General features: G+C 40.8%; 1 protein-coding gene across 1 annotated transcript in view; it reads right to left on the bottom strand.

Moving 5' to 3' along the window:
• Positions 1-25760, bottom strand: part of mrc1a (mannose receptor, C type 1a) — a 225771-nt gene that overhangs the window by 96774 nt on the left and 103237 nt on the right. Inside the window, exons 9-12 of the mRNA XM_042728415.1 lie at positions 9977-10090; positions 7880-7995; positions 2269-2417; positions 1920-2116 (exon numbers count right to left, since the gene is read on the bottom strand). Of these exons, the coding sequence (XP_042584349.1) occupies positions 1920-2116; positions 2269-2417; positions 7880-7995; positions 9977-10090 (576 nt within the window). The remainder of the gene's footprint in view (positions 1-1919; positions 2117-2268; positions 2418-7879; positions 7996-9976; positions 10091-25760) is intronic.

Here is a 25760-nt window from a genome sequence, read left to right as displayed (position 1 = left end):
GTTGGCCAAGATTTCTAAAAATCCTTTCTTTGTATTGGTCTTAAGTTATATTCGAATTTTCTGAGATACTGAATTTGGGATTTTCCTTAGTTGTCGGCTATAATCATAAAAATTAAAAGAAATAAACATTTGAAATACATCAGTCCGTGTGTAATGAATGAATATAACGTACAAGTTTCACTTTCTGAATGGAATTAGTGAAATAAATCAACTTTTTGATGATATTCTAATTATATGACCAGCACCTGTAGGTTTAAGATTAGGTACCAGACTAGAGTCTATTATATTATATAGAGTTTTAGGTCTAGGTTCAGGTATAGGGTTAGAATTTCTTATATTTGCCCATGTTAGGGCTATGTTTTAGGTATAGACTCAGGTATAGTGCTAGAGTTTTTTTTTTTTTTTTTTTTTTTTACATCTGCCCCTATTAGGGCTACGTTTTAGGTATAGACTCAGGTATAGTGCTTGAGTTTTTTTTTTATATTTGCCCCTGTTAGAGCTAAGTTCTAGGTCTAGGCTTAGGTATAGGTCTAGAGTTTCTTATATTTGCCCCTGTTAGTGGTAACTTTAGGTTTTAGATTCAGATGTATGGCTAGAATACCTTTTCTCCAAGCCATCCTTAAGTCTCAATTTGAACTCTTCAGTCCTTGTTCTGGCTTAGGTTCTAAATTAAATTTTGTTATTCTCTCAAAGCAAATAAATAGATAAATAAATAAGATTACTAAGACACACATCATCAGTAGTGTACCTGAGATTCATTGGGTGTTTCGGCTTTTTAACCCTCTGGGGTCTGAGGGTGTTTTGGGGCCCTGGAGAAGTTTTGACATGCTCTGACATTTTTTTTTTTTTTTTTTTTTAGTATCTTAAAAACATATTAATGGCTAAAGTCTGATAACACTGTATTCAGCACATATTTTGCTACAATAATATGTGAGCAGCATGAACCTGTTTTTTGAGAAAACAGTGTTTGTGTGTGGTTAGTGAAAAACTAAAATGATCAAAAGATCATTGTTGCTAGCCTCAAACCCAGGCCCTTCTGTTTCTAAATCATATTTGTTAATCAATACTCCAACTCCACTTTCCCCGACACCGTTTCCTCCCCTTCTAATCTCATCCTTCTCCTTCTCTTTTTTTCATAAAAGCATATTTACTCATCCTCCAACATTTCCTCCTCACCATCTTAATGACACTTGTCCCTTTCAAATCCCCAAATAAAATCACAGCTGCTGGCCTCAAACCCAGGACCTTCTGTTTCTAAAACATAATTATTAATCCCTACTCATACTACATAGTAAAAACAAGATGGCGCCAGTGTGCCCGGCTTGCCATGTCTCTGTCTCTCGTTTGTCTCAGTTTGGTGTACCTGTAGCAGAGTCCTGCACGGGTCCATTTTTGGAGACCCGCCCCCGCCCGTACCCGCAAAGTTCAGCACCAGATCCGACCCGTCACCCGTGATAATATCAATTAAATCCGCACCGCCCAGACCCGTTAATATTTGGCCCAAAAAAGTATATTATGTTAGGTGGGATTAATCATATTTAATCACAATTAATTTCAGAAAAAAATTTGTGATTAATTGACATTAAATGACAGCACTGTGTGTATATATATATATATATATATATATATATATATATATATATATATATATATATATATATATATATATATATATATATATATTTATTTATTTATTTATTTTTATTTTTGACTATTATCTTTTAATTATTTTATATATAGCACTCTGAATTACTTTTATGTTCAATTTAACCACTAAGCAGATTATAAATAATGGACAAAATTTATAGATATATGCTAATTCATTTTAGTATATGGCAGGACATTTCTTGTTAAATCAACCTCTGGTATGGGTGTTACATGTCACTTCTTGAGGAAGGAATGTATTTGTGCACATTTACCTGAACACAATTGCCTGGATCTTTTTTAGTCCACTCAGCTGGACAGCTGAGAGGCTGTGTAGTTGGGGGCACTTGTGTGGTAGTAACACCCTCTGCCATTTTTTTACAGATGTATTTCTGTTTACTGTTACAGTCCAGTACATCCCATAATCCGGCTGAAGTTCCTGTTAACATGCCAACACAACCTCTGTGCCTTTCTACAAAGTGAAAAGAAAAAGAACAAAAATTAGATTTGGATTCAGGTAGATTCAGACATGGCTTCATGTTATACAATCAAAGCATCATACCTAATATTTACAATTTGAAAATTTCAAAGTTTCATAAAAACTGTGATTACTAATCAACATACCTGGCATGCCAACATTAAAGTGTGTAAATCTGACTTTATCACCATTACTCCACTGGAAGCGCTCAAGTCGATCAGTATTAGTTAGGCCAATCCAGAAATACTTCTCAGGCCTAAGACCAACCAAGCTAATGAGAAAAGCATTCTCATACCTAATTAAAGACATATCATTTAAGATTGTTATATGAATGTATGCATACAGACAGTAATGAAAAAGTGTTTACTAAAGTAAACAAAGATGAATATAATAATGCCACATTAACAGAGATTATTTGCATTGTGCACAATTAAAGTAGTCTATAAATATTCTTAATATAGAAAAGTAGGAATGGATTAAATCCAGAAAGTGAATCAAAACAAACAAATTCAAGCAAAGGAAGAAAAACAAACAAACAAAAAACAGGCACTAAACAAAAAATGTTCTGAACTGCACAATAAATCACTGGCAATTGCATATATATAATGAATAGTAGGGTACAGCAGGGCTAAAGGTGCACCCGGGTAAAATATTACAGATTTAATTTATAATATATAATTTTATAAAATTATAATTATATATATATCCCATAAATAATTTCCTGGAACTCACTAAGAATCTCGTTTTTCCTCCCCAAATCTTTAAGTCTTTTTCCAGGTTTGCTCGTTTTATCTCTAATAGCAGTGTTTATTGTAATGTTTCCAAAGCAGGTAAATATATATTTTTTTTTAATTAAACAACCCATTTTATGATTTATTTTTTCCATGTGTTGCTCTATCAATAAAATCATAAAATCATAAAATGATATCTATATTTTCTGCAGTCGTACACTATAGGAGTAATGAAAACGTCTCCAGGTTATGCATGTGACCATAGTTCCCCGAAGGGAACGAGACGCTGCTTCAAACGCTATGAGAATACCTTCAGCATGACTATGCTCTGAATCACATGTGTAATCAGTCCAATAGATGGGCAAGACATCACGGGCGGGTGAAGTAGTTACCAGGAAGCTATAAAAGCATGTGCGTTGGAACCGGCGTCAGCTTCTAGGAATGAAGCAAGTGCTTGCAGGGATGCTGGAAGTATGGCCTGAGACGCAGTGTGTCATTCCCTTTGGGGAACCATGCTTACATGCGTAACTTGGAGACATTCCCCTTCAGGAACTCAAGCTGCGTCGAATGCTATGGAAACAAAAATGCCCACGCTGCCAGACTCACAAATCCCTGCCCCGTTTTGGAAGCGAGGGCGAGAGAACAGAAGAGCCCGGAGTGGCTCTCATGTCTAGGCCATGTAACCTGACAAACGTAAGGGGCGTGGACAAACCTGCATAGACACACATGCTAGAAAGGCCTTGGAGGCCACCACTCCTCTAGTAGAGTGAGCCTTGACCCCCAGAGGTCGAGGGGATATCAGAGGACTCGTAGGCAATAGTAATGGCATTAACTATCCACCCACTGAGTGTCTGCTTCGTAGTGGGAAGACCCCTCTTAAGGGGACCATAGCACACAAGCAATTGGTCCAACCTTCTCCACAGGGCAGCTCTACAGTTAAGCTTCTGCTGGTCAGGCTCCCTGAAGGGAGGAGGACAGAAGCCTTATAGCACGATAGGCTGTGGTGTAACAGTGTGAACCTAAGAGACATACCCCGCTCAATGGTAGAGAAATACTTTGGCCTGACAAGGGCGCAAAGTCAAGATAAAAAGGGGCTACTGAGAGGGTCTGCAGATCCCAACTCTCTTTAGACAAGATATCGCCTGAAGAAAGGTAGTCTTTATAGTCAGATAGCGATCAGAAATCTCTTCAATAGGTTCGAATGGAGGGTTACAAAGAGCTTCTAACACCACAGCCAGGTCCCAGAGGGGGATGCAAGATCGTACTACGGGCCTCAGTCTCAGCACACCGTGGAGGAAACGTGTCACCAGGGGGTGTCAGCCCACTGACTGGCCACCAACAGGAGTGTGGTAGGCCGCAATGGCTGCCACATAAACCTTTAGGGTGGAGTGGGTTAACCCTGTGGAAAAACGGGCCTGCAGGAACTCCAGCACTGTACCAACTGGGCAGTTAGTTGGATCGATCTCCCACGGACTCTTCCTTGAACCGCAACCTTATCGTGGTGGAGGGGTTTGAGTACCCGAATGATCCTAAGAGCTATGTTGTCCAGGGCTATATGCCCCCTGTAGGGTCTCCCAAGGCAAACAGGTCCTAGGTGACGGGTCAGACTAAGAGCGGTTCAATAGCCCTTTATGGATTACCAACAAACAAGGACAGTGACGTCGCCTGGCATGGTGCAGCCGGGCTTAACCCGAAAAAGTAACGTGGGGCTGACCTCCCGTGGACCCACCATCTGCGGGAGGAATTGTAAAGGGCTGGTGCCATGTGGATCGGGCAGCGGTCGAAGGCAGGGGCCCCGACGACCTGATCTCTGGACACGGAATCTGGCCTTAGGGATGTGGAATGTCACCTCGCTGGCGGGGAAGGAGCCTGAGGTTGTGCGGGAGGTTGAGAGGTACCGACTGGAGATAGTCGGGCTCACCTCCATGCACAGCTTGGGTTCTGGAACCACGATCCTTGAGAGAGGCTGGATTCTCTGCTACTCTGGAGTTGCCCGCTGCAAGAGGCGGCAGGTTGGTGTGGGGTTGCTCATAGCTCCCCAGCTCAGTCGCCATGTTTTGGAGTTTACCCCAGTGAAAGAAAGGGTCATTTCCCTGCGCCTTCGGGTCGGGGATAGGTCTCTCACTGTCATTTGTGCTTACGGGCCAAATGGCAGTGTAGAGTACCTGGCCTTCTTGGGGTGTCTGGCAGGGATGCTGGAAAGTGCTCCGACTGGGGACTCCATCGTTCTACTGGGGGACTTCAACGCTCACGTGGGCAGTGACAGTGACACCTGGAGGGGTGTGATTGGAAGGAATGGCCCCCCTGATCTGAACCCGAGTGGTGTTATGTTATTGGACTTCTGTGCAAGTCACAGTTTGTCCATAACGAACACCATGTTCAAGCATAATGGTGTCCATCAGTGCACGTGGCACCAGGACACCCTGGGCCGGAGGTCGGTGATCGACTTTGTGGTCATTTCGTCTGACCTCCGGCAGTATGTCTTGGACACTCGGGTAAAGAGAAGGGCGGAGCTGTCAACTGATCACCACCTGGTGGTGAGTTGGATCCGATGGCTGGGGAGGAAGCTGGACAGACTCGGTGGACCCAAACATATTGTGAGGGTTTGTTGGGAACGTTTGGCTGAGCCCCCTGTCAGAGAGATTTTCAACTCCCTCCTCCGGCAGAGCCCTGCCAACACTGTTTACAGTGGAGGTGGGCAACTGTTGACCTCAACTGGGGATATTGTCGGACGGTGGAAGGAATACTTCGAGGATCTCCTCAACCCCACCGACATGCCTTCCGTTGAGGAAGCAGAGGCTTAGGGCTCAGAGGTGGACTTGTCCATCACCCAAACTTAAGTCACCGAGGTGGTTAAGAAGCTTCTTGGTGGCAAGGCACCAGGGGTGGATGAGATCCGCCCTGAGTACCTCAAGTCCCTGGATGTTGTGGGGCTGTCTTGGGTGACATGTCTCTGCAGCATCGCGTGGAGGTCAGGGACAGTGCCTCTGGAATGGCAGACTGGGGTGGTGGTCCCTCTTTTCAAGAAGGGAAACCGGACGGTGTGTTCCAACTACAGGGGGATCACACTCCTCAGCCTTCCTGGGAATGTCTATGCCAGGGTACTGGAGAGGAGAATTTGGCCGATAGTTGAACCTTGGATTCAGGAGGAACGATGCGGTTTTCATCGCGGTCATGGAACAGTGGACCAGCTTTATACCCTCACCAGGGTGCTGGAGGGTTCATGGGAGTTTGCCCAACCAATCCACATGTGTTTTGTGGATTTGGAGAAGGCATTCGACCATGTCCCTCGCGGCCTCCTGTGGGGGGTGCTCCGGGAGTATGGGGTACGGGGCCCCTCTGTTAAAGGCTGTCTGGTCCCTGTTTGACCGGAGCAGGAGCTTGGTTCGCATTGCCGGCAGTAAGTCAAACTTGTTCCTGGTACATGTTGGACTTCGGCAGGGCTGCCCTTTATCACCGGTCCTGTTCATTACTTTTATGGACAGAATTTCTAGGCACAGCCAGGGGTCAGAGGGTGTCCCGTTTGGGGACCACGTGATTTCGTCTCTGCTTTTTGCAGATGATGTTGTCATGTTGGCTTCATCAGGCCAGGACCTTCAGCATGCACTGGGACGGTTTGCAGCCAAGTGTGAAGTGGCTGGGATGAGAATTAGCACCTCCAAGTCCGAGGCCATGGTTCTCAGCCAGAAAAGGGTGGCATGTCCCCTTCAGGTTGGTGGAGAGCTCCTGCCTCAAGTGGAGGAGTTCAAGTATCTTGGGGTCTTGTTCACGAGTGAGGGAAGGAGGGTGCGGGAGATTGACAGGCAGATAGGTGCATCTTCTGCAGTGATGCGGTCGATGTACCTGTCTGTCGTGGTAAAGAAGGAGCTGAGCTGCAAGGCGATGCTATCGATTTACCGGTCGATCTACATTCCTACTCTCACCTGTGGTCATGATCATCCTTCAAGGATGATGCCGCACCCAGGGACAGATAGCTAGCGAGCATCTGTTCAACCCGAGGCATCGTCCTATAACCATGCTCTTTCAACCCCACAACATTGCCATAGTAATCGGAAGTGGGGATAAAGAGGCGGGCCAAGAATGGCCTTGCCCACAATCTCGGCACCTCTGTGTGGAGATTGGAGAAAGAAGGCAGGCTCCGGGATGGAGGTGGTTGCCAGGCCCACAGAAAACGCTCATCTAGTTTATTTTTCTGCGGTTTGGCTTGTTGATGTTTGGCCACAGTGCGAGTTATCACCTCCAACAGCTCCTCATACTGGGGCGATGCTGACCTCAAACATCATGCTCCCGGAACTGCTTCTGTGTACAACTGTTGGCGCAAGTTAGATTAAAGAGATTATAACGTTTTGAATATGGATATTTTTCTTACAAAAATGCATCGATTCGCTACAGGAGGCCTTTGTTCACCTCCCGGAGCCATGTGAGACACTTTTTTTTTTTATGGATGGGTGCTTTTTATTTAACTTCTTTTGGACTGAAGCAATGCAAGACCCACTGACTGCAATGATAGAGCTTGAAAGATCAAAGACAATTTTTAATATGACTCCGATTGTATTGTCTGAAAGAAGAAAGTCATATACACCTAGGATGCCTCAGGGGGGTTTAAAATGCAGCCTTATTAAATTTTTTGGGTGAACTAACCCTGTAAGTGCTTTGTCTTTGCCTCAGCTTTAGACATGCTTATTTTACTTTTTGAGGAGCTTATTGGGACAAACAACACCAAATAAGACTTACAAACAGAGAAAGTGACTGACAAAACACAGAGCGCTTTGCTGAATAACAGAAAGCGGACGCCGGTTCCATCACACATGCTTTTATAACTTCTTGGTTATTATGTCACTCGCCCGTGACGTCTCGCCCATCTATTGGACTGATTACACATGTGATTCAGAGTGTGGTCACGCTGAAGGTGTTCCCATAGCGTTCAACGCTGCTCGAGTTCCTGAAGGAGAAACACATTTTTCTGAGGTGTACCTTTAGTTCAGATGTACCCTATATCATTACCTACAAATATAGTCTGCATTACCTGTTGGCAACATCAACCAAACGAGCTCCTGTCTGCTCACAGTTCAGTTTGGCCTCATTAAAAGACTTGCTTTCCATGGCAATAATAAAACAGTAAGAGCTGTATCTAACCCAACCCTATGGGAGCCAGACAGATATGACTTAATCACAGTGACAATTACTCATACATCTTATACCTTTAAAAATAAAGATTGTATCTTTGAAACAGACTGTGGATTTAAAGGGGTCCTATTATGCTTTTTCACTTTTTGAATTTTAGTCAGTGTGTAGTGTGTATGTTTGGGCATAAAAAAAAACAATCTACAAAGTTCCAAATCTCAAAGTCCACTCCAAAGGGAGATATATTATTTTTTTTTAAATCCCTTTCCAAGAACTACAACGAACGCCTTGTTTGGACTACAGCATTGTTTTCTGGGTTTTGTGATGTCACAAAGCAGCCCATTGGAATATCATTAAAATAATTCCCGCTTACGTAAATTCAAATGGTTGGGGGGTGGGGAGGGCCGAGATTGTGACATGGTTGAGTGCATCAGACAAGATGACAAACAAAAAGTGCTGCTGTGGCATCAAGTTTCCGCAATATCGAAGAAATGTTGTTTTTTCAGCCCCGTTCCTTTTGAATTTCCTTGCAGCAGATGTTTTCTACCTTGCTGGACATTTTAACACAGTTATTACACATGTACCTGAATAATTATGTATGTAAATATGTATGTTAGATTTATGAAAATGTCTTTATAAATTGCTGACAGTACAATACTGGATGATGTAATCTGCAGAATTTAAACTGTATTTACATTAATGAGACTATGGTATAAATAAATTAAACTGTATATCAATTTCACTGCAATTCATGTTATAATGTTAGAATTAAAGAACAATAAACATAATACATATAACCTTCGCACTTATCTGTACATAGTAAATGCAGTTATTTTTCAGCAAGTGGGGTGTGTGCCTGAAGCATGAATTTGTATTCAGAAAGGCACGGAAAATGAATAACGTCTGCTAATGGTTGCCTGTTACCTTATAGTACATACAATTTAAATTACCACATAAACAGAGTAAGTAGAAGAGATAACTGAGGACTATGGCAAATGATTTGTAGATTCTGACCACCACTGACAAAACATCTAATCTTGTAAAATGTGTGGTAAGTACCGCTGCTCCCTAATATAAACAGAGTACATGCAATTATAAATCTCGAAAGTGAAACAAAAAAGCGATCGTGCACTTAAAAGCATTTTTAATGCCAGTCATAATACTGGCTCCCCGATGCCCGCAATTTATATTGGCCTACAGTATAATTACCCAATGATATAACTGCGAGCGAAAGTATTGACATATATATTGTCCTCCCATCTCGAATTTATTTCCTTTAGGGGTTCGGGTTCCATACACCATTTTCTTTCTGAATAACGATGCCGGCTCAACATCGTGATATCTATCAGTCATCAGCGATGGACAATGTCATCTTCTATCGCCCCAACCTTAGTTACACTCTAATATCTCTTGCAATATCCATGCGTGCAAAGGTTCTGCGCAGTCCTCTTGCTCAGTATTCTCGGGGTCTGAAACTGGCTCAAACTGATATGGCAATATTGTCGCCATCCTTAAATACACCAGAACAGAGGAACTTGCTGCTTTGCCAAGGGGCATGGCAGTACTGAAACACTGTCTAAGCTGTTAACACATTTTGTTTTTCGGAATGCGAGCCTTCATCAAACCCGGTACTAATCGAGCTGTTTGTGCCAGGCTGGGAAGAAAGGTATTGTAATAATGTAAATTATGTGAAAAATAATGTGTTTTTCGAACCACCAATCATTAGAGCATGTTCTAGTACATCCCTAAAACAAAATCAAGACTTTGTAAAAGAGCATAATAGGATCCCTTTAAAAGAGGTGCTGACTTGTGATAAAGTAACAAAATGTTGTGACAATGTATTTAAGATTCCATGCTATTTAAGAATTCTGAAGCACATACCCAAATAATGATGGACAGATTGATTGACTGATTGGTTGATAAAATATAATATTTTATTTTGTGTTTCGTTTTGTTTATTAAAAATTAAAACATGGAGTATAATATACAGTATACTCACAGCTAGGCATCCAGGACTGACAATCTCTGGGGTGCCAATAGGCTTGCTAGATGATTTCTTTTTGCAGATATAGCCACGCTCCATCTCACACATATGGTCTGCCCATCTACCTTCCTATTAAAGAGGCAAAAACCAAAATTCAGCTATGCTGATATATATATATATATATATATATATATATATATATATGTATATATATATATATATATATATATATATACACACATATATACACACACACACACACACATATATATATACAGACCACGTTCACACAGCAGTAGAATACAGTTGTCAGTCCTGTATTTGAGTCCTGATTACGGTCATGTTCATACACATTCGGAACTTACACCCATAAATTTTCAGGACACACAGCCACATTCTTTGGACTGGACAACTAGGGCTACGTTCACACTGTCAGATTTTGGGATTAAAAACCACATTAACTTATAGGTGTGAGTCTCAAAATGTCCCATTCAGGGTCTTATAAGACCAAGATGGCGGCGCGAACACATCGCGAGGCTCAGCGTCTTACCAGATTTCGGATAATAGTGTTAATTTACCTGGTTATTTCATTCGTGTTCGCGCGATTCAGTAATGGGAACTACAGCTATAGTAAACAGTCACTTTTGGACATCAATGAACGGTGTTCCAACGTAATTTTAGACCATCTTTTCGACTTCAGCGAACTCCCACTGGAGCTACTGAGATCACCACGGACAAGCGGATCACTCGCACCGGAAGTGCTCGGCGTCTGCGTCGTGACCATAAACAAAGACGGGGAAAGTGTGGAGGGCTGCATGCTAAGCTAAGGCCAAACCCACATCGACCAGCTCTGCCCAGCATCTTCCTTGCCAATGTACGGTCTCTGATGAACAAGATAGACGAACTAAAGATCTGGACCCTCACACAGAAACATGGCTCTGCAGCAATGTCCCAAACAGCGTGGTGCATATGGATGGATGCTCTTTCTGTAGCAGCAACCTCTGGTAAAAACAAGGGTGGTGGAGTATGCATTTATGTAAACAAATCATGGTGCACAGACTCTGTCATTGTTGATACCTACTGTCTGACCACCTCTCTTTGTTCCTGCTCCCCAAGTATACCCCGGTCATCAAATGTGTGAAACCTACAATAAGGACTGTTAAAATCTGGCTGGAAGGTGCTGACTCCACTCTTCAACATCAATTCCAGCACACAGCCTGGAGTGAGTTTGCTGCCCAGGCCACCATAGACTCTCGAATTAACATTGACACTTACACCAACTCTGTCTTGGAGCACATCAACAGATGTGTGGCCAGAGTGACCACACACAAAAATATTAAAATTTTCCCCAATCAGAAGCCCTGGATGAACAGAGAGGTTCGCCTCCTGCTCAAAGCAAGAGATGCAGCCTTCAGGTCTGGAGACCGGGAGGCGTACAGCTCAGCCAGAGCCAACCTGAGGAAGGGTATCTGCCAGGCCAAACTCGCACATAAACAGAGGATAGAAGAACACTTCAATTCTTCAGACCCCTGGCGTATGTGGCAAGGCATACAATCTATCACAGATTACAAACCACCTAACACTGTGCCCCCCTCCAGCTCTGCCTCCCTCCCGGACGAGCTCAATCACTTTTATGCTCGTTTTGATAAAAATAATAAGGAGATCTCACTCAAAGCTGAGCATCAACCCAGTGAACTGCCTGTCACACTCTCCACATCAGATGTTTACTCTACTCTGTGTAAGGTGAATGCACAGAAGGCAGCTGGTCCTGATGGAATACCTGGTCGTGTGCTTAAAGCCTGTGCGGAGCAACTGGCTGAGGTCTTCACGGACATTTTCAATCTGTCCCTGGCCCAAACAACTGTCCCCACTATCTTCAAAACCTCCACCATTGTACCAGTACCGAAACACTCCACTGCCTTGGCCCCTAACGACTTCCGTCCTGTTGCACTCACCCCCATCATTGCCAAGTGCTTTGATAGGCTGGTTGCATCCCACTTAAAATCCTGTCTCCCTGCTACACTAGACCCATTTCAATTTGCCTATTGCCACAATAGATCAACAGAGGACGCCATCTCAACGGCACTTCACTCTGCCCTCACCCACCTGGACAGTCAAAACACACATGTGAGAATGCTGTTCATTGATTTCAGTTCTGCATTTAATACTGTAATCCCTCCCAAGCTGATCTCCAAGCTCAGCCAGCTTGGAATCAGCACATCCAACTGCAATTGGATTCTAGACTTTTTGACTAACACACCTCAGTCTGTTAAATTAGATAACCTCTCCTCCTCCATCATCACCCTGAACTACGGCGTGCCACAGGGCTGCGTACTGAGCCCTCTCCTGTACTCCCTATTCACCCATGACTGCGTTCCTGTTTATGGCTCCAACACCATAATCAAATTTGCAGATGACACCACGGTGGTAGGTCTGATCAAAGATGATGATGAGTCAGCCTACAGGGATGAGGTGCAGCACTTGGCTGTGTGGTGTGCCACCAACAATCTAGAACTAAACACCCAGAAGACAAAGGAGATCATTGTGGACTTCAGGCGGACTAGGAGTCATGGACACACACCCATCTACATCAACGGAGCTGTAGTGGAGCGTGTGTTGAGTTTCAAGTCCCTTGGCATCCACATCTCTGATGACCTCACCTGGTCCCATAACACCTCCACCCTGGTCAAAAAGGCACAGCAGCGCCTTTACTTCTTACGGAGCATTAAGAAAGTTCACCTGAATCCCAGGATCCTTGTGGAATTCTACTGCTGTACCATTGAGAGCATACTCACAAACTGCATCTCAGTATGGCACAGCAATTGCTCCGCATCTGACCGCAAAGCACTCCAGCGAGTGGTGAAAACTGCTCAACAGATCACCGGCACCCAGTTAACTTCCATTGAGAACATCTATCACAAGCGCTGTCTGGGCAGGGCAAGAAACATCATCAAGGATGCCTCTCAACCTAACCATGGACTTTTCACTTTCCTTCCATCCGGCAGACGTTACAGGAGCCTACGCTCTCGGACTAGCAGGCTCAGGAAGAGGTTCTTCCCTGAGGACGTGACCCTTCTGAACGCCACACCACCAATCTAACCGGCACCTGCTTTATTACTGCACTGGTCAAAGTACTTTACATACGTGTATTTGCACTACTCATATTTTGCACAGACTGCTCATTGCTTCTTAAAAAGGGTAAAGAGCCGTTAGATTGCTCCAACTACAGACCAGTATCACTCATCCAATGTGATCTAAAAGTTAGAAAAGACAGGATAGATTGGAACTATATGTGGGCAGCTCTGCAGTGTTTTGGTTTTGGTGAACATTACATTTCTATGATTACGACACTTCACCACTCACCTGAGGCATCAATCTTAACTTGTAATATTATCACTGATAAATATAAATTTGGCCCGGTTGTGGCCAATTCTATTAGGATCTGGAAAAGGGTGGAACGTCTGAAGGGAGACACCCTTATGGCACAACTTACAATTATTTTTTGTGATTATGATTTTTTATTTTCCATCAATAAACACATCATACAAAAAGAGCATATGGATGAGAATATAAATAACATTAAAATAAAGTAAAATAAAAATAAAGAACACACATGCACACAGAACACAACACACTTAAACACTGGCAGCAAACTCACATTTAATGTAGCATATTCAAAGAAGCTCTTTAAGGGCAGAGGCTATATTCATCCAGGTGTTCACAGTGGTTGTCTTTGCCTTATTGATCTTTGCAGTTGTACACTCAAGGCAAACTATATAATGAAAAGAGACGATCCAAAATTGTTTCAGATTTGTATCTGGGGTTATCCACTGCTGTAAAATAGCTTTTTTGCAGCTGTGAACCCTGCCATCAACACTCTTTTGTCACCTAAAGAAAATTGGTACTTTGAATCATCATTCAATAATAGTAGACATGGGTCCAAATCCAGATAAAGACCTGTAAGATCATGTAACATAACAATCACATACTTCCAGAATGGTTGAATCATTGGACAGTCCCAAAACATATGTAGAAATGTACCAGAGGCGTCAGTGTTACAGAAGCTGCAGTATGGGTTGGGTAAAAGTTTCATGTGGTATCGCTTGTAAGGTGTGTAGTAGAAACGATGAATAGTCTTAAAATTAATAAGTACATGACTAAGGTTTTTAGAAGTAAGGCCAAGGTTTGACCACACTGTGTCCCAGTCAGGGTGGAATCCTAACCAAGAAAGTTCCAAATCCCACGTTGCTAGTATCTTTAAAGATTTATAAACACTACGGAGTAAAGAATTATAAATTACTGAAACCACCCCTCTAGGATCTTTGGCAGGATCAATCCAGTTAAACATTGGGTGGTCACTCAAAACAGAGTTCCATGGCACGCCATAAGCTTTCATGGCAGAACGCAACCTCAGGTACAAGAAAAAAGAAAAGCCAGGTAGGCTGTGTATTCTGCTTGGATATCCTGGAATGTGCACAAACCAGTCCCGTCAAAAATATTGGAAAAGAGTAGAAACCCCTTTAGACTGCCACAAAGGGTAAACAAAAGGTTGTTGATCAGATAAAAAGTGAGCATTGTTCCATAGAGGAGATTGCTGAGAGAGTTTCTTTGAATGGCCTATTGCTTTTTCAGCACTGTACCATGCAGCTAAAGTGGATGAGATAACATTACCAAATTTATGGTGAGAGTTGCGACGTCCTAAACCTGTGAAGGGCAGATCTTGAAGTCTATGGGGATGTACAATAGCTGATTCTATGCTTCTCCATGGCACTTTACTGTCTTTGTCCGTCCATGTCCTTATAGCTCTAATCTGGAATGCCCAGTAATAGATCTGAAAATTAGGGAGGGCAAGACCACCTTCTAATTTTGTGCACTGCAAAACAGAAAAACGTATTCTGGGTTGTCTGCCATTCCAGACAAATCTAGATACTGCAGAGTTTAACTCTTTAAAATATTTGGGAGGTGGTGTGAATGGGATCATAAAGAACAAGAAGTTCAGGCGTGGTAGAATATTCATCTTGATTGTACTGATTCTAGCTTGCATTGACATTTGAAGGTTAGTCCATCTTTGAAGATCAAGTTTTATTTTCTGGCTAAATTCACCAAAGTTTACTTGGATGATTCTTGACAGAGAATTCATTATTTTGATTCCTAGGTATGTGAATGATTTAGTAAACACAATATTGTTAGGAAGGGAAATGTGTTGAGAGGTATTGTTAAGGGCCATTAACCCTCTGGAGTCTAAGGGTATTTTTGGGGCCTGGAGCAGGCGCGGATTTATGGTGGCCCACCCAATCAGATTAATAAAAACAATTTATTTTTTAATTTTAATAATAACGAATTAATAAATAATTTAATTTTAATAGTTTCCTGAGGACATTTAAGTACAGTAGCTACGAAAAATAGCTACAAAATAAAAATAATATTTCGGCATATCACGTGTCAGTCCAGTGATGCTATCACGCAACACCGCGGGCGCGTTTCAGACCGAACGTTTTCCGCGGCAAACTAACTGAGCTACTGAGGATCCAAACGCGCCTGAGGTCATCCATGCTGACTGGACGCCTGAACAACTTGGCACTTCTGTCCTTTGAAAGAGAACTTATTGACACTTCGGATTATGATGACATAATCAGCGTTTTCAACTCAAAGCCCAGAAGACTCCGCCTGGTTTAGAGCTCAGGTAGCGTTGTGTGTGTTTTTATGCTGGCCCGACGTGGCATTACTGCTGTTTCTGAAAGGATGGTTCGAGTTATTTCAGTTTGGGTGTAGGAACTCTTTTAACGAGTTTTATGAGACCTGTTGTTGTTTCTTATTTTATGTGTGGCGTCATCTAACAGGCTGTTATCTGTGTTATTCTGCCCACTTTTTGTATAATGTTCACCGTCTCCTTTGGCGTTTGTTTACGTTTTGTGAATGCACTTCTGGCTCTGTGTCTCGAAATACAGCTGAGTATATTATGGTATTTAAGTCACGATGAATGATACGAGAGTTGTTCATTATGTCGCCTTGTTGAAGTAAATTTTATTTTTCCTTGCTTTACCCCGGTCCTAAAGTAAAAAAAGATGACTGTGTAAAAGAGTATAATTAAATTAAAACGCATTTATGGTGAGATTATTATATTTTCATGTCAATCTGTGTTCATTTTGACCACGAACCATGCACTGTCAGCCTGTCACTTTAATTAAGCGCGTGCAGCACATCAGAAATGATCTCTGCACTGCACCGAACATGGAACGGATCGCCGGACCGCATCCGCGCGCAGTGTGAAAGCTCTATAACACGGAGCCCGGGAATCAGGTGTATAAAATTTTTAAAACCCGAGGCCCCTCCGTATATTCACCAGGCCCACCTATTAATGACGTTCTGTATCCGCCACTGGCCTGGAGAAGTTTTGTCATGCCCTGACATTTGTGCTTTTTTCAGTTTCTTATAAATATCTAAATGGCTAAAGTCTAATCTCACTGTAATCAGCACAAACTAGGCTATAATAATATGTGAGCAGCATGTATGTACATGATTGTGTTTTTGAGAAAAAAAAATGTTATGCGTGGTTAGTGAAAAAACTAAAAATGTTAAATCACTTGAATAAGGCAATAAAACACATACAGAAAATTGGTTCCCAGGAATTTTGAGAACTGGAGCTTGCAGACTAGAATTTTTTTTTTCTAAATGATGTGAAAATCATCCTGTTTACTCACTTACAGAAAACAATATATTGATTTAAATTTTCTAAGACACTTTTTGTTGGTAAAAGTCATATGCGAGTAGGCGTCAACTATCATGAATTCACACCTGAGAAGACAAAGACCTGCATAATGAGCTGCATAATGAGCCATTCAGTCAGCTGTGTCACTGAGAGGGATGAGTTACAAGAAAGAATGTGAGGACAAAATAAATGTATATAATTTTATGTTTGTAGTTTATTTAGAATACATTTAATTATCCCACAACATAATTTAATGTTCACTTGTGAGTGCAGATAAACAGTTTATTAGGAACAATCAAAGCTGACTTTCAAACTGAATTTTTTGCATCATTACTCCAGTCACACAATCCTTCAGAAATCCTTTTAACAATCTTATTTTCTACAAAAAAAAAAACATTTATTGTTATTATTATCATCATCATTATTATTATTATTATTATTAATGTTGAAAAGAGCTGAGAATATTTTTTTTAGGTTTTTTAGGGGGGATAAATTGAAAGAGACAGCAATGATTGTTACATTTGTTACAGTTACATTTATTGTTACATTTATATTATTTACATCAAGCTTTTGAATGGTATAGTAGTGTATATTGTTATTGAAACTTCATAATATTTCACTTGATTATACATTTAGTCAGGAATTATAGTTTGGAAAAAGTCTTTGCAAAAAAGTCTAACTAGTAATATGTTTACACTTTATTTTAAATTTAGTAAGGGTTTATAGTTTGGTAAAAGTATTTTTAATAATGTTTATGTTGTATGATGAATAAAGTGCTTCATTCTTTTTTCTGAGGAAATCCAAATCTCAAATCCTCAACCACATCACATCTTTTTGGGGTGAATTATGTCTTATTCCTCTCATCGCGAAGCAAACAGTAAAATAAAAAAAAAACTTGAAGAACAATCTCGCTGCATTGTCTTCTGTTGTGTGGGCGTATTCAAAAGCCGCGCGCTTCAGTGAAACATTTGGATCTCAAAAGCGCGCTCGGCGCGTGGTCGCATTAGAAGATAATGAAGGGAGACGTGAAAAACGGACATCGCGTTGTTTTCATATGGATTACTTTATCACAGAATATTTGTTTTCAGCAGCACTTGTTTAGTTTAAAAGTAGACATGTCAGGCTTTCTATAGATATCTCTCTCATGTCTCTTCGTTGAGTATTCACTGAGTTACAGTTCATTTTAATGACGCATTTCTAACTGAAGATCAGCGCAGACAAAGGCTGCAGACAGCACTCCTTGTTTGTTATCTTTATTTTATAAGTGCACAAAGTTTTGTTGTTATTATGTCTGTATACAAAAAAAAGTAGACCCTTTACAGATTCGATTGATGTATTGCTCTTATCTGTACGATCAAAACTGAAAGTGTAATTTAAGTTCTTTTCGGGGTTATCAGGAGAAAATACCCCAAAACGCGTATACGCGTTAATTGACTCCAGAGGGTTAAGGAGGATTTATCCCAATTTATCATGTATCCAGACATGCTGCTAAAGTGATGGAATAACTTTAAGACATTAGGTATAGAGTTTTCCAAGTCTGAAAGGTATAGAATAATATCATCTGCATACAACGATATATAATGCTGAGAACCTAGTAAAGTAATAGGTGCAATAACTTGGCTTTGCCTGAGAGCTTGGGCTAAGGGTTCCAATGAAAGTGCAAAAAGAAGAGGTGATAGGGGACAGCCTTGACGACATCCCCTCTGTAATGGAAAGGATAGAGACTGATAAGTGCCTGTTGAAATAGAGGCTGTTGGGTTACTATAAAGAGTTTGAATTGCATATATAAATTTGGGACCGAAACTAAAATGATCCAGTATGGTCCATAAAAAGTCCCACTCAAGTCTGTCAAAAGCTTTGAGAGCGTCAAGAGAAAAAAACGCGCAAGTGTCAGTATAAGTGTGAGAATGTTCAATGATGTGCAATAAGCCTCGCATATTGTCTGCAGCCAGCCGCCCTCTAAGAAATCCAGTTTGGTCAAAATGAATCAAAATATCCATGAGGGGCTCAATCCGGGAAACCAAGGCTTTGGCCAGAATTTTTACATCACTGTTAATTAAAGATATTGGACGGTAACTAGAACAGTTCAATGGGTCTTTATTTTTCTTTTGGAACAAAATGATAAGTGCTATGGTTCTGGTCCCTGTGAAGCATACCATGTTTAATAGCAAAATTCATAGAATTCAAGATTAAGGGCCCAACAATATCCCAAACAGCCAGGTAGAGCTCCGGCGGAATTCCATCGGGCCCGGGGGGGGATTTCCCTTTTTTAAGAGATTTGGCCGCACTGTGAAGTTCCTCCAACGTTAGAGGTTCTTCTAGAAGGTTTTTGTCCTCTTCTGGTAGTTTAGGCAGGTTCAAGTTCTCTAAAAATTGTTTGCATGCATGTCTGTCAAGAACCACCTCTGAAGAATACAGTGTAGAATAAAATGCTTTAAAGGTGTTATTGATAGCTTTAGGATCTGTAACTATTTTGCCATCACTACTTCGTAGCATATCAATATTTGCTTTGGACTCAGATTCCTTTAACCTCAATGCAAGCAGATGACTAGTTCTGTCTGAATGGAAGTAATAATTTTGCTTAGTTCTGTGAATGATAAATTCGGCTTTGGACATTGACAGGCTATTGTATTCTTTTTTCAACAGTAACAAATTCTGAGCAGCCTCTTCTGAAAAAGACTGGGTCTGCTGATGCTCCAAAGACCTTATTTCTTGTTCAAGATGATCAAAGCGCTTATTTTTAAGACGTTTGGCTTTTGAGGAAAAGGCAATGCAGTTCCCTCGCAGATAGCATTTAGTAACTTCCCATAACACCTGAGGGTTTGCGCAATGAACCATATTAATTTCCAAAAATTCTGTAAGCCCAGATTTGAGTTGATCCATAAATGTAGTATCATACAGCAGAGAGTCATTAAAGCGCCATCTACGGGGTTTAGCATGAGCTGTAACAGGTGTGATATTACAGATAATGGGTGAGTGATCTGAAATCAATATAGGCAAGATGACAATATTGGATATATACTGAAGCAAAGGGGCACTAATCAGGATATAGTCAATAATTTAAAAGGATTTGTGTCTGGGGGAATAGAATGTATAACCCTTCGTGTGGGGATTGTGTATGCGCCATGGGTCAATTAGATTTAATTCTGTAATGAACCTATTTAGAGAGGATGTGGACATTGCAATGGAGGGGTTAGAACTAGATGAACGATCAAGTTGAGGATTAATTGAGGCATTGAAATCTCCCCCTAGGATGACGTCCAGATCACTAAATTGTAGTAGTTTTTCACAGATATTATTCAGAAAAAGCTGATCAGGCTCATTTGGAGCGTAGATGGATACCAGCATGAGTTTAGAATGATTTAGTGTTACAGCTGCATACGCAAAACGGCCAATGTCATCTCCTCCCAGTAAGTCTATGGATAAATGTAGCGACCTCTTGCAAGTATCAGCACACCTTTGGATTTATTAAGGGCGCACGAGTATACCAGTAACTTGTAGTTTTTATTTTGGAAGCGGGACTTTTTCGCCTTTTTCAAGTGCGATTCTTAAACTAAGGCTATATCTATTGCTTTGCGATGTAAAAATTCTAGACAGCGGGTACGCTTAACCGGTTAATTCAGGCCACGCACATTCCAGGATATAATGTTTAGATCAGACATAGTCTACTGATTGGAAGTAGTGTAACAGGATTGGAAGCAACTTTAACAAAGAAACATTTGGTGCCCTTAGAGCAAAATAGGAAAGAGTAGCAATAAAGTTAACAGCTGCGAGCAAAATAATAACATTCCGAACTATATACAAAACATACTTTACAAGCCGCAAGGAGTACAAGAGAGCCCCTTTGGCCAGTATAAAGTTAGAGATTGTAAGAGACGTGACTCTTCCTAACGATGCAAACTCCCCCCACCCCACTCGTTGCAGTGATGCAATATTCAACGGGCAATAAAGCAATAAAATAAATAAATAAAATTAGTAGCCTGGTTCTAGCTGGAGACAGAAAGAGTGAAATAAACCTCAGCTATCGGCCCAAAGAGTAACATAGACAAGGCGATATTCAACGGAAAATAAAGCAGTATGTTGATATGTCCTTTTGTAAAAAAAAAAGGAAATGAACCTCAGCTATCGATTCAAAGAATAACCTAGACTAGGCCAGTTTTATTGGTGCTCTTGCAGTCTAAGCTAGCCTATAACAAGTGATATATGACATTCCTATACCCTAGGCGTCGATATAGTCTCAATTGTAATGAAAAACCACAAAAATCATACTTAACCCGTATGACATCACCAAGAAAAAAGTCCACAGTCCCGTACTGAAATATTGAATCAGCTAACTTGCGATGTTGCTTGCAGTGGCCAAAGTAGGCTGATGCTCTGCTGTGTCCATCTGGTGTGTGTCCATACGGATCTCCGACGCTTCACCCCCTCGCCTAGGTGAAGAGCTGGCACTTCTGCAGGGCAGGTTGTTAGAGAGGATGAACTGTTCCGCCTCAGATGGAGACCGACATAACGTTTGCCTGTGTAAGTGATCTTCAGTGTGGCTGGGAACAAGAGAAACGTTTGAATCCCAGATGCTTATATCCGCTTTCTCACCTCGGCAAAGGCCTTTCGTTTCTTAGTAGTGTCTGCGCTGAAATCTGGGAAGAAGCGCAAAGTGTCCGTGCCATGTTTAACGGGAAAAACGGCTCTTGCACCATTCAGGATTGCTTGTCTGTCAGAATAATCTAGCAAATTGAATATAATTGTGCGAGGGCGGCTAACGTTGGTGTTTCTATCCGCGTACAGGCGGTGAGCTCGCTCTATTTTTATGTCTTGATTAGCGAAAGATGGGATCCATGTAGATAGATTCGCCTTTAAAAAGGCGATACAGTTGTCACGCTCCGCTCCTTCCCTCAGCCCAACTAAACGTAGGTTGGTCCTTCTACTTTGGTCTTCCATGTCTGCCACCTTGGAGCACAGCTCGTCAATTTTCAGCCTCATAGCATTGATCTGGTCTCTATCATGTCTGGCTGCTGATTGCGTAGAATCACACCTTGATTGAAGCCGATGAACGGATTTCTCCAGTTGTTCAGTCTGGCCGGTGGCTGATGTTATAGTGTCCGTGGCGTTCTTCAGTTCAAGTCTAAGGTCCATTATTTGCGGGAGCAGCACATCATCTAAGGCAGCTTTTACCGCAGCAGTGACAGTTTGATTTAGTTCAGCTCTCTGCTCAACTAAGGCCTGCTTCACTCCTGCTAAGATGGCGTTGTCCAGGTCCGTTTTGGAGATGCTAGTCTGTGATTCCTTGAATTTCTTCTTGATAGGTAAAAATTCGGTTTCTTTGGTTGCACCCGTATTATGTGATACCGACATTTTAGAGGATTTGACGTAATTCAGCATAATTTGCTTTCTAATAAACTGAAAGTAACGAGTATTAAGTGGAGCACGCAAAATTCACGTCTGCACCGCCATGAATCAGTCACGTGACTCAACTTACAATTTTTATGTGGAAATCGGCTGTTTGTACAGCCCTCTTGGTCTGTATTGGGCATAAACACTTGTGGTGACATATGATAACCAAGGACTCTGCTTACTTCAAGAATTAAGAACTAACTTTTGTTTACCAGCATCATCTATTCGTCTTTTTTCAGTTAAGCTCTGCTCTCAAGGCCTATGGAGTTCCCTGGGCATCCCCATTTCCTCTCATCCTATGTGGGATTTGATCACACCACCCTCTGGTCGGCCATCTGTTTCTTTAATATATAGTAAAGTTAATGATCACACTGCAAAGCCTCTTTCTATTAAACATATCTGGAATCGTGAATTAACAGATTTTGATTTATCGGCCAAAACTTGGCTCATCGTCTTATCCATTTTAAAGTCATTCATATAGCATACATAACTCCTTTACAAGAGGTTTGAAATGAAACTGCAATCGACCTATAACTGCCATATCTGTAACACTGTATCATCAGGTACTTTTCTCCACATGTTTTGGGAATGTCCATTTGTTGTCAACCTATGAACTCATGCAAATTCTGTTTTGTCCTTTTTACTACAAATTGATTACATGTCTGTGGCAAGGGGGGCATGGTTCAGCGAAGTCTGCAGCGGTAGAGAGAGTCGGGAGACGAACGGTGAGTGAGTGGGTTAAGCAAACATACTACCTATCCCTGTTGCCGGGTAACTGTTTTATAACTAATTTTGAAAAGTACATTAACATATAAGATTATCTGGTTAAATTTAAAGAAGGGCAAGAGCAAAGAAGGGTAAGTGAAGGTTTAAAAGAAAAGAAGGGGTCTAAAACAGTGTGAATGGAAAGGTGCCAGTAAAAAATAATGTGGGCTATGGATAATGTTGGGCATCGTTAGAATTTTAATTACTCCAATTCTTGTCAATTCCAATAAGGTAAAAAATAATATTAATAATAAATAAATAAATAAATAAATAAATAAATAATTTATACACACACACAAACATATGCATGTATATATTTAAGAAAAAAAAATTATTTATATATTAAAAATATCTATATATAATGTAAAATATAAGAATATAAATATATAAATGCATAAACATGGAAATATTTTCAATATTTTCTACAGAGGTGGCACAGAAGAACACAAATGTGGCTTGTAGATACATTTTCAGATGTTTAATGAGGCTCTGAGGATGTATGAGTGCAATTAAATTCATAAATTCATGTGGAAATTAATGTTTTAAATATAACATTTTGAATACAGAAATATTAAATGATTTCAATAACTGAAATTATATGCTAAAAATGAAACTAAATCTGCCAGCAGGTGGCGGCAAGTCAGTGATCTTATCACTGAATCATTCATTCAATTGATTCATTCAAACGGCTGATTCATTCAGGAATAAAGCAAGTGACTGTCTTTATCAATAAGTAATCATGAAACACCCGTTTGCTTTTAGAGATGCACAGCGGCTGAGCTTTTACTTTATTTGGAACTATTTTCATTGATGAAATAGAGCAAAATCAGGCAGTACTTATTTATTGAACTGTTGTATTAAATCAATATCACATTTCCAAAATCCCTTAATAATTATTAAAAGCTGTCACTTTCCTTATCGCAATCTATGGACGCACAGAAAATGAGAGTGATTGAGTGAGTTCTCAAGACTCAAAAGCATGTGCAAACAATACGTTTCGTCATCCACCATCGCGTTATAAGCGCGGAACCGGCGGGAATGAGGAGAATTGTTATTAATAGCCACAATTTACACAATTCAGCCACAATGCACAGAAATTCAAGTTCTGCTATGTGTTCTCTGCTAATAACCCGACTGTGAATGATGTGTGCGGCGTTACTATGTTGTCAGTGAGAAGCTGCAGCCATGGTGGGGATGATTTTTGGTGTGCCAGCAGAACAACAACAACAATGCGCTACATGTTTCTTTTCCCCTCTGTCGTAATTTGAGTAAATGTAATTAATTACTGTACTTGAGTATCTTACTTTGTAATTTAACTGAGTATCTAGATATTATCGTTTGTATCTTAAAATCAATGGCAATGAAACAGTTGCTTTAACCAATCAGATTTCGAGATGGGAGCACCAGGGCCATCTAGCAGGCTGTGATAATGTCAGCATTTTCTTGTCCTTCGATTGGATGGTGAAAGAGCGTATTAGTCAAAGCTTGCAAATAGCATCACTGTAAATAATTTTTGTTTTCACAGCATTATTTCTCAAGTTTCTTACCGTATATGTTGTGTACAGTGTGTTATTGTAGTGTTTTTTTGTGCATTCTGAAAAATATTTGCCTTCTATAAATCTAAATACTAAAGTACTAAAAGACTGCGAAAAACAACCAAACACCTCCTCTGCAAAAGACTCTTAAAGATAAAGAACCACTAAAGTATGGAAGGTTAAATTTCATTTTGACTTTTTTATTGCTTTATGCATTGTATTCTGATGTTATTTGCAAGATATTGAGCCAGGTTTAAGTTTCCATAAGAATATCTCAGTTTCCCGAGTCGAGCTGTATTAACTGGCTGTAGTGCTGCTGGTAGGGGCAGACCGGTGGGGAGACTTGGCATGAAGATGAGAGTTCTAAGGACACGTTAAAATGGATGTATACACTTTTCTTCATCATCTTGTATGAATTATGTTACTTGATCACTTTCCCAGTAAAACTGTGCTAACTAGTATTCTCCTCCCGCAGCGCGCTGGCAGACCGGCTGGGAGACTCATAAAGATGAAAAGCAGTAAGAGTTTGTTAAACTGTTAGGTCAACTTTAAAACACATGTATTCGCCTTATTTATTTAAAATCAATGTTATCTATAAGGTATAAATACATTTGAGCGAATAAATTTAAAAACATTGGGTGGACTATATTTGTATCATTTTGTTAGGTTAATGCCTCAGCTAGAGATAATGTGCGTTGCGCAGTTGCTGCAACTTGTGGACTTGTGTTAACTGGGTTTCTAGCTTTAGTAATATCATTCATTCTCGGTATATAAGATACCTGTCTGTGATGCAATGCCGTGGCATCATTATGATGGTATTAAGAGGTGGATTAATTAATGTAGGATGCCACTGAAGGCCTAGGTGTGAAATGACGGCCCGCCACTGGATACTGGCAACTTTTACTCTCTACTTAACTACATTTTTGAATGAGTATATGTACTCTTACCTCCACTACATTTGAAATGAGTGTTGCAGTTACAAATTATATTTTGCTTGGACCTATTTTCTCTGCAGCAGTTTATTTCTGCTAAAGGGCACTGAAAGTCCTAGATCTCATGAGTTTTGCTTCTACTCACCCAAACTTTTTAATTTTACTTAGCATAATTGTATCTATCCGTTATACTGAAGAGACTGTTTTGAAGAAATTTATTTATTTATTTGTTGCAATTTTGAGGTGCTCAGTTTTATTTTGGTTTTGTAAAATAAACATGATTGCTCTACTCACAAATCAAATTTTTCTTGTTTTTGTTACATTATAGGTGTGCAACTATTCAGTGCATTGTGATTGGCCGAATGCCTCAAGCGTGTGACGGAAATGTTATGCCCCTTAACATACTATGCCGTCTCCCAGGCCAGCAGCACAAGACTCAGTCCAGCTGCTCTGCTTGTGCACATCCC

Source organism: Cyprinus carpio, chromosome B7 (assembly GCF_018340385.1).
Source record: "Cyprinus carpio isolate SPL01 chromosome B7, ASM1834038v1, whole genome shotgun sequence".
Classification (NCBI taxonomy): Eukaryota; Metazoa; Chordata; class Actinopteri; order Cypriniformes; family Cyprinidae; genus Cyprinus; species Cyprinus carpio.
Note: the sequence above shows the minus strand (reverse complement) of the source record. Positions and strands in the feature narration are given on the sequence as shown.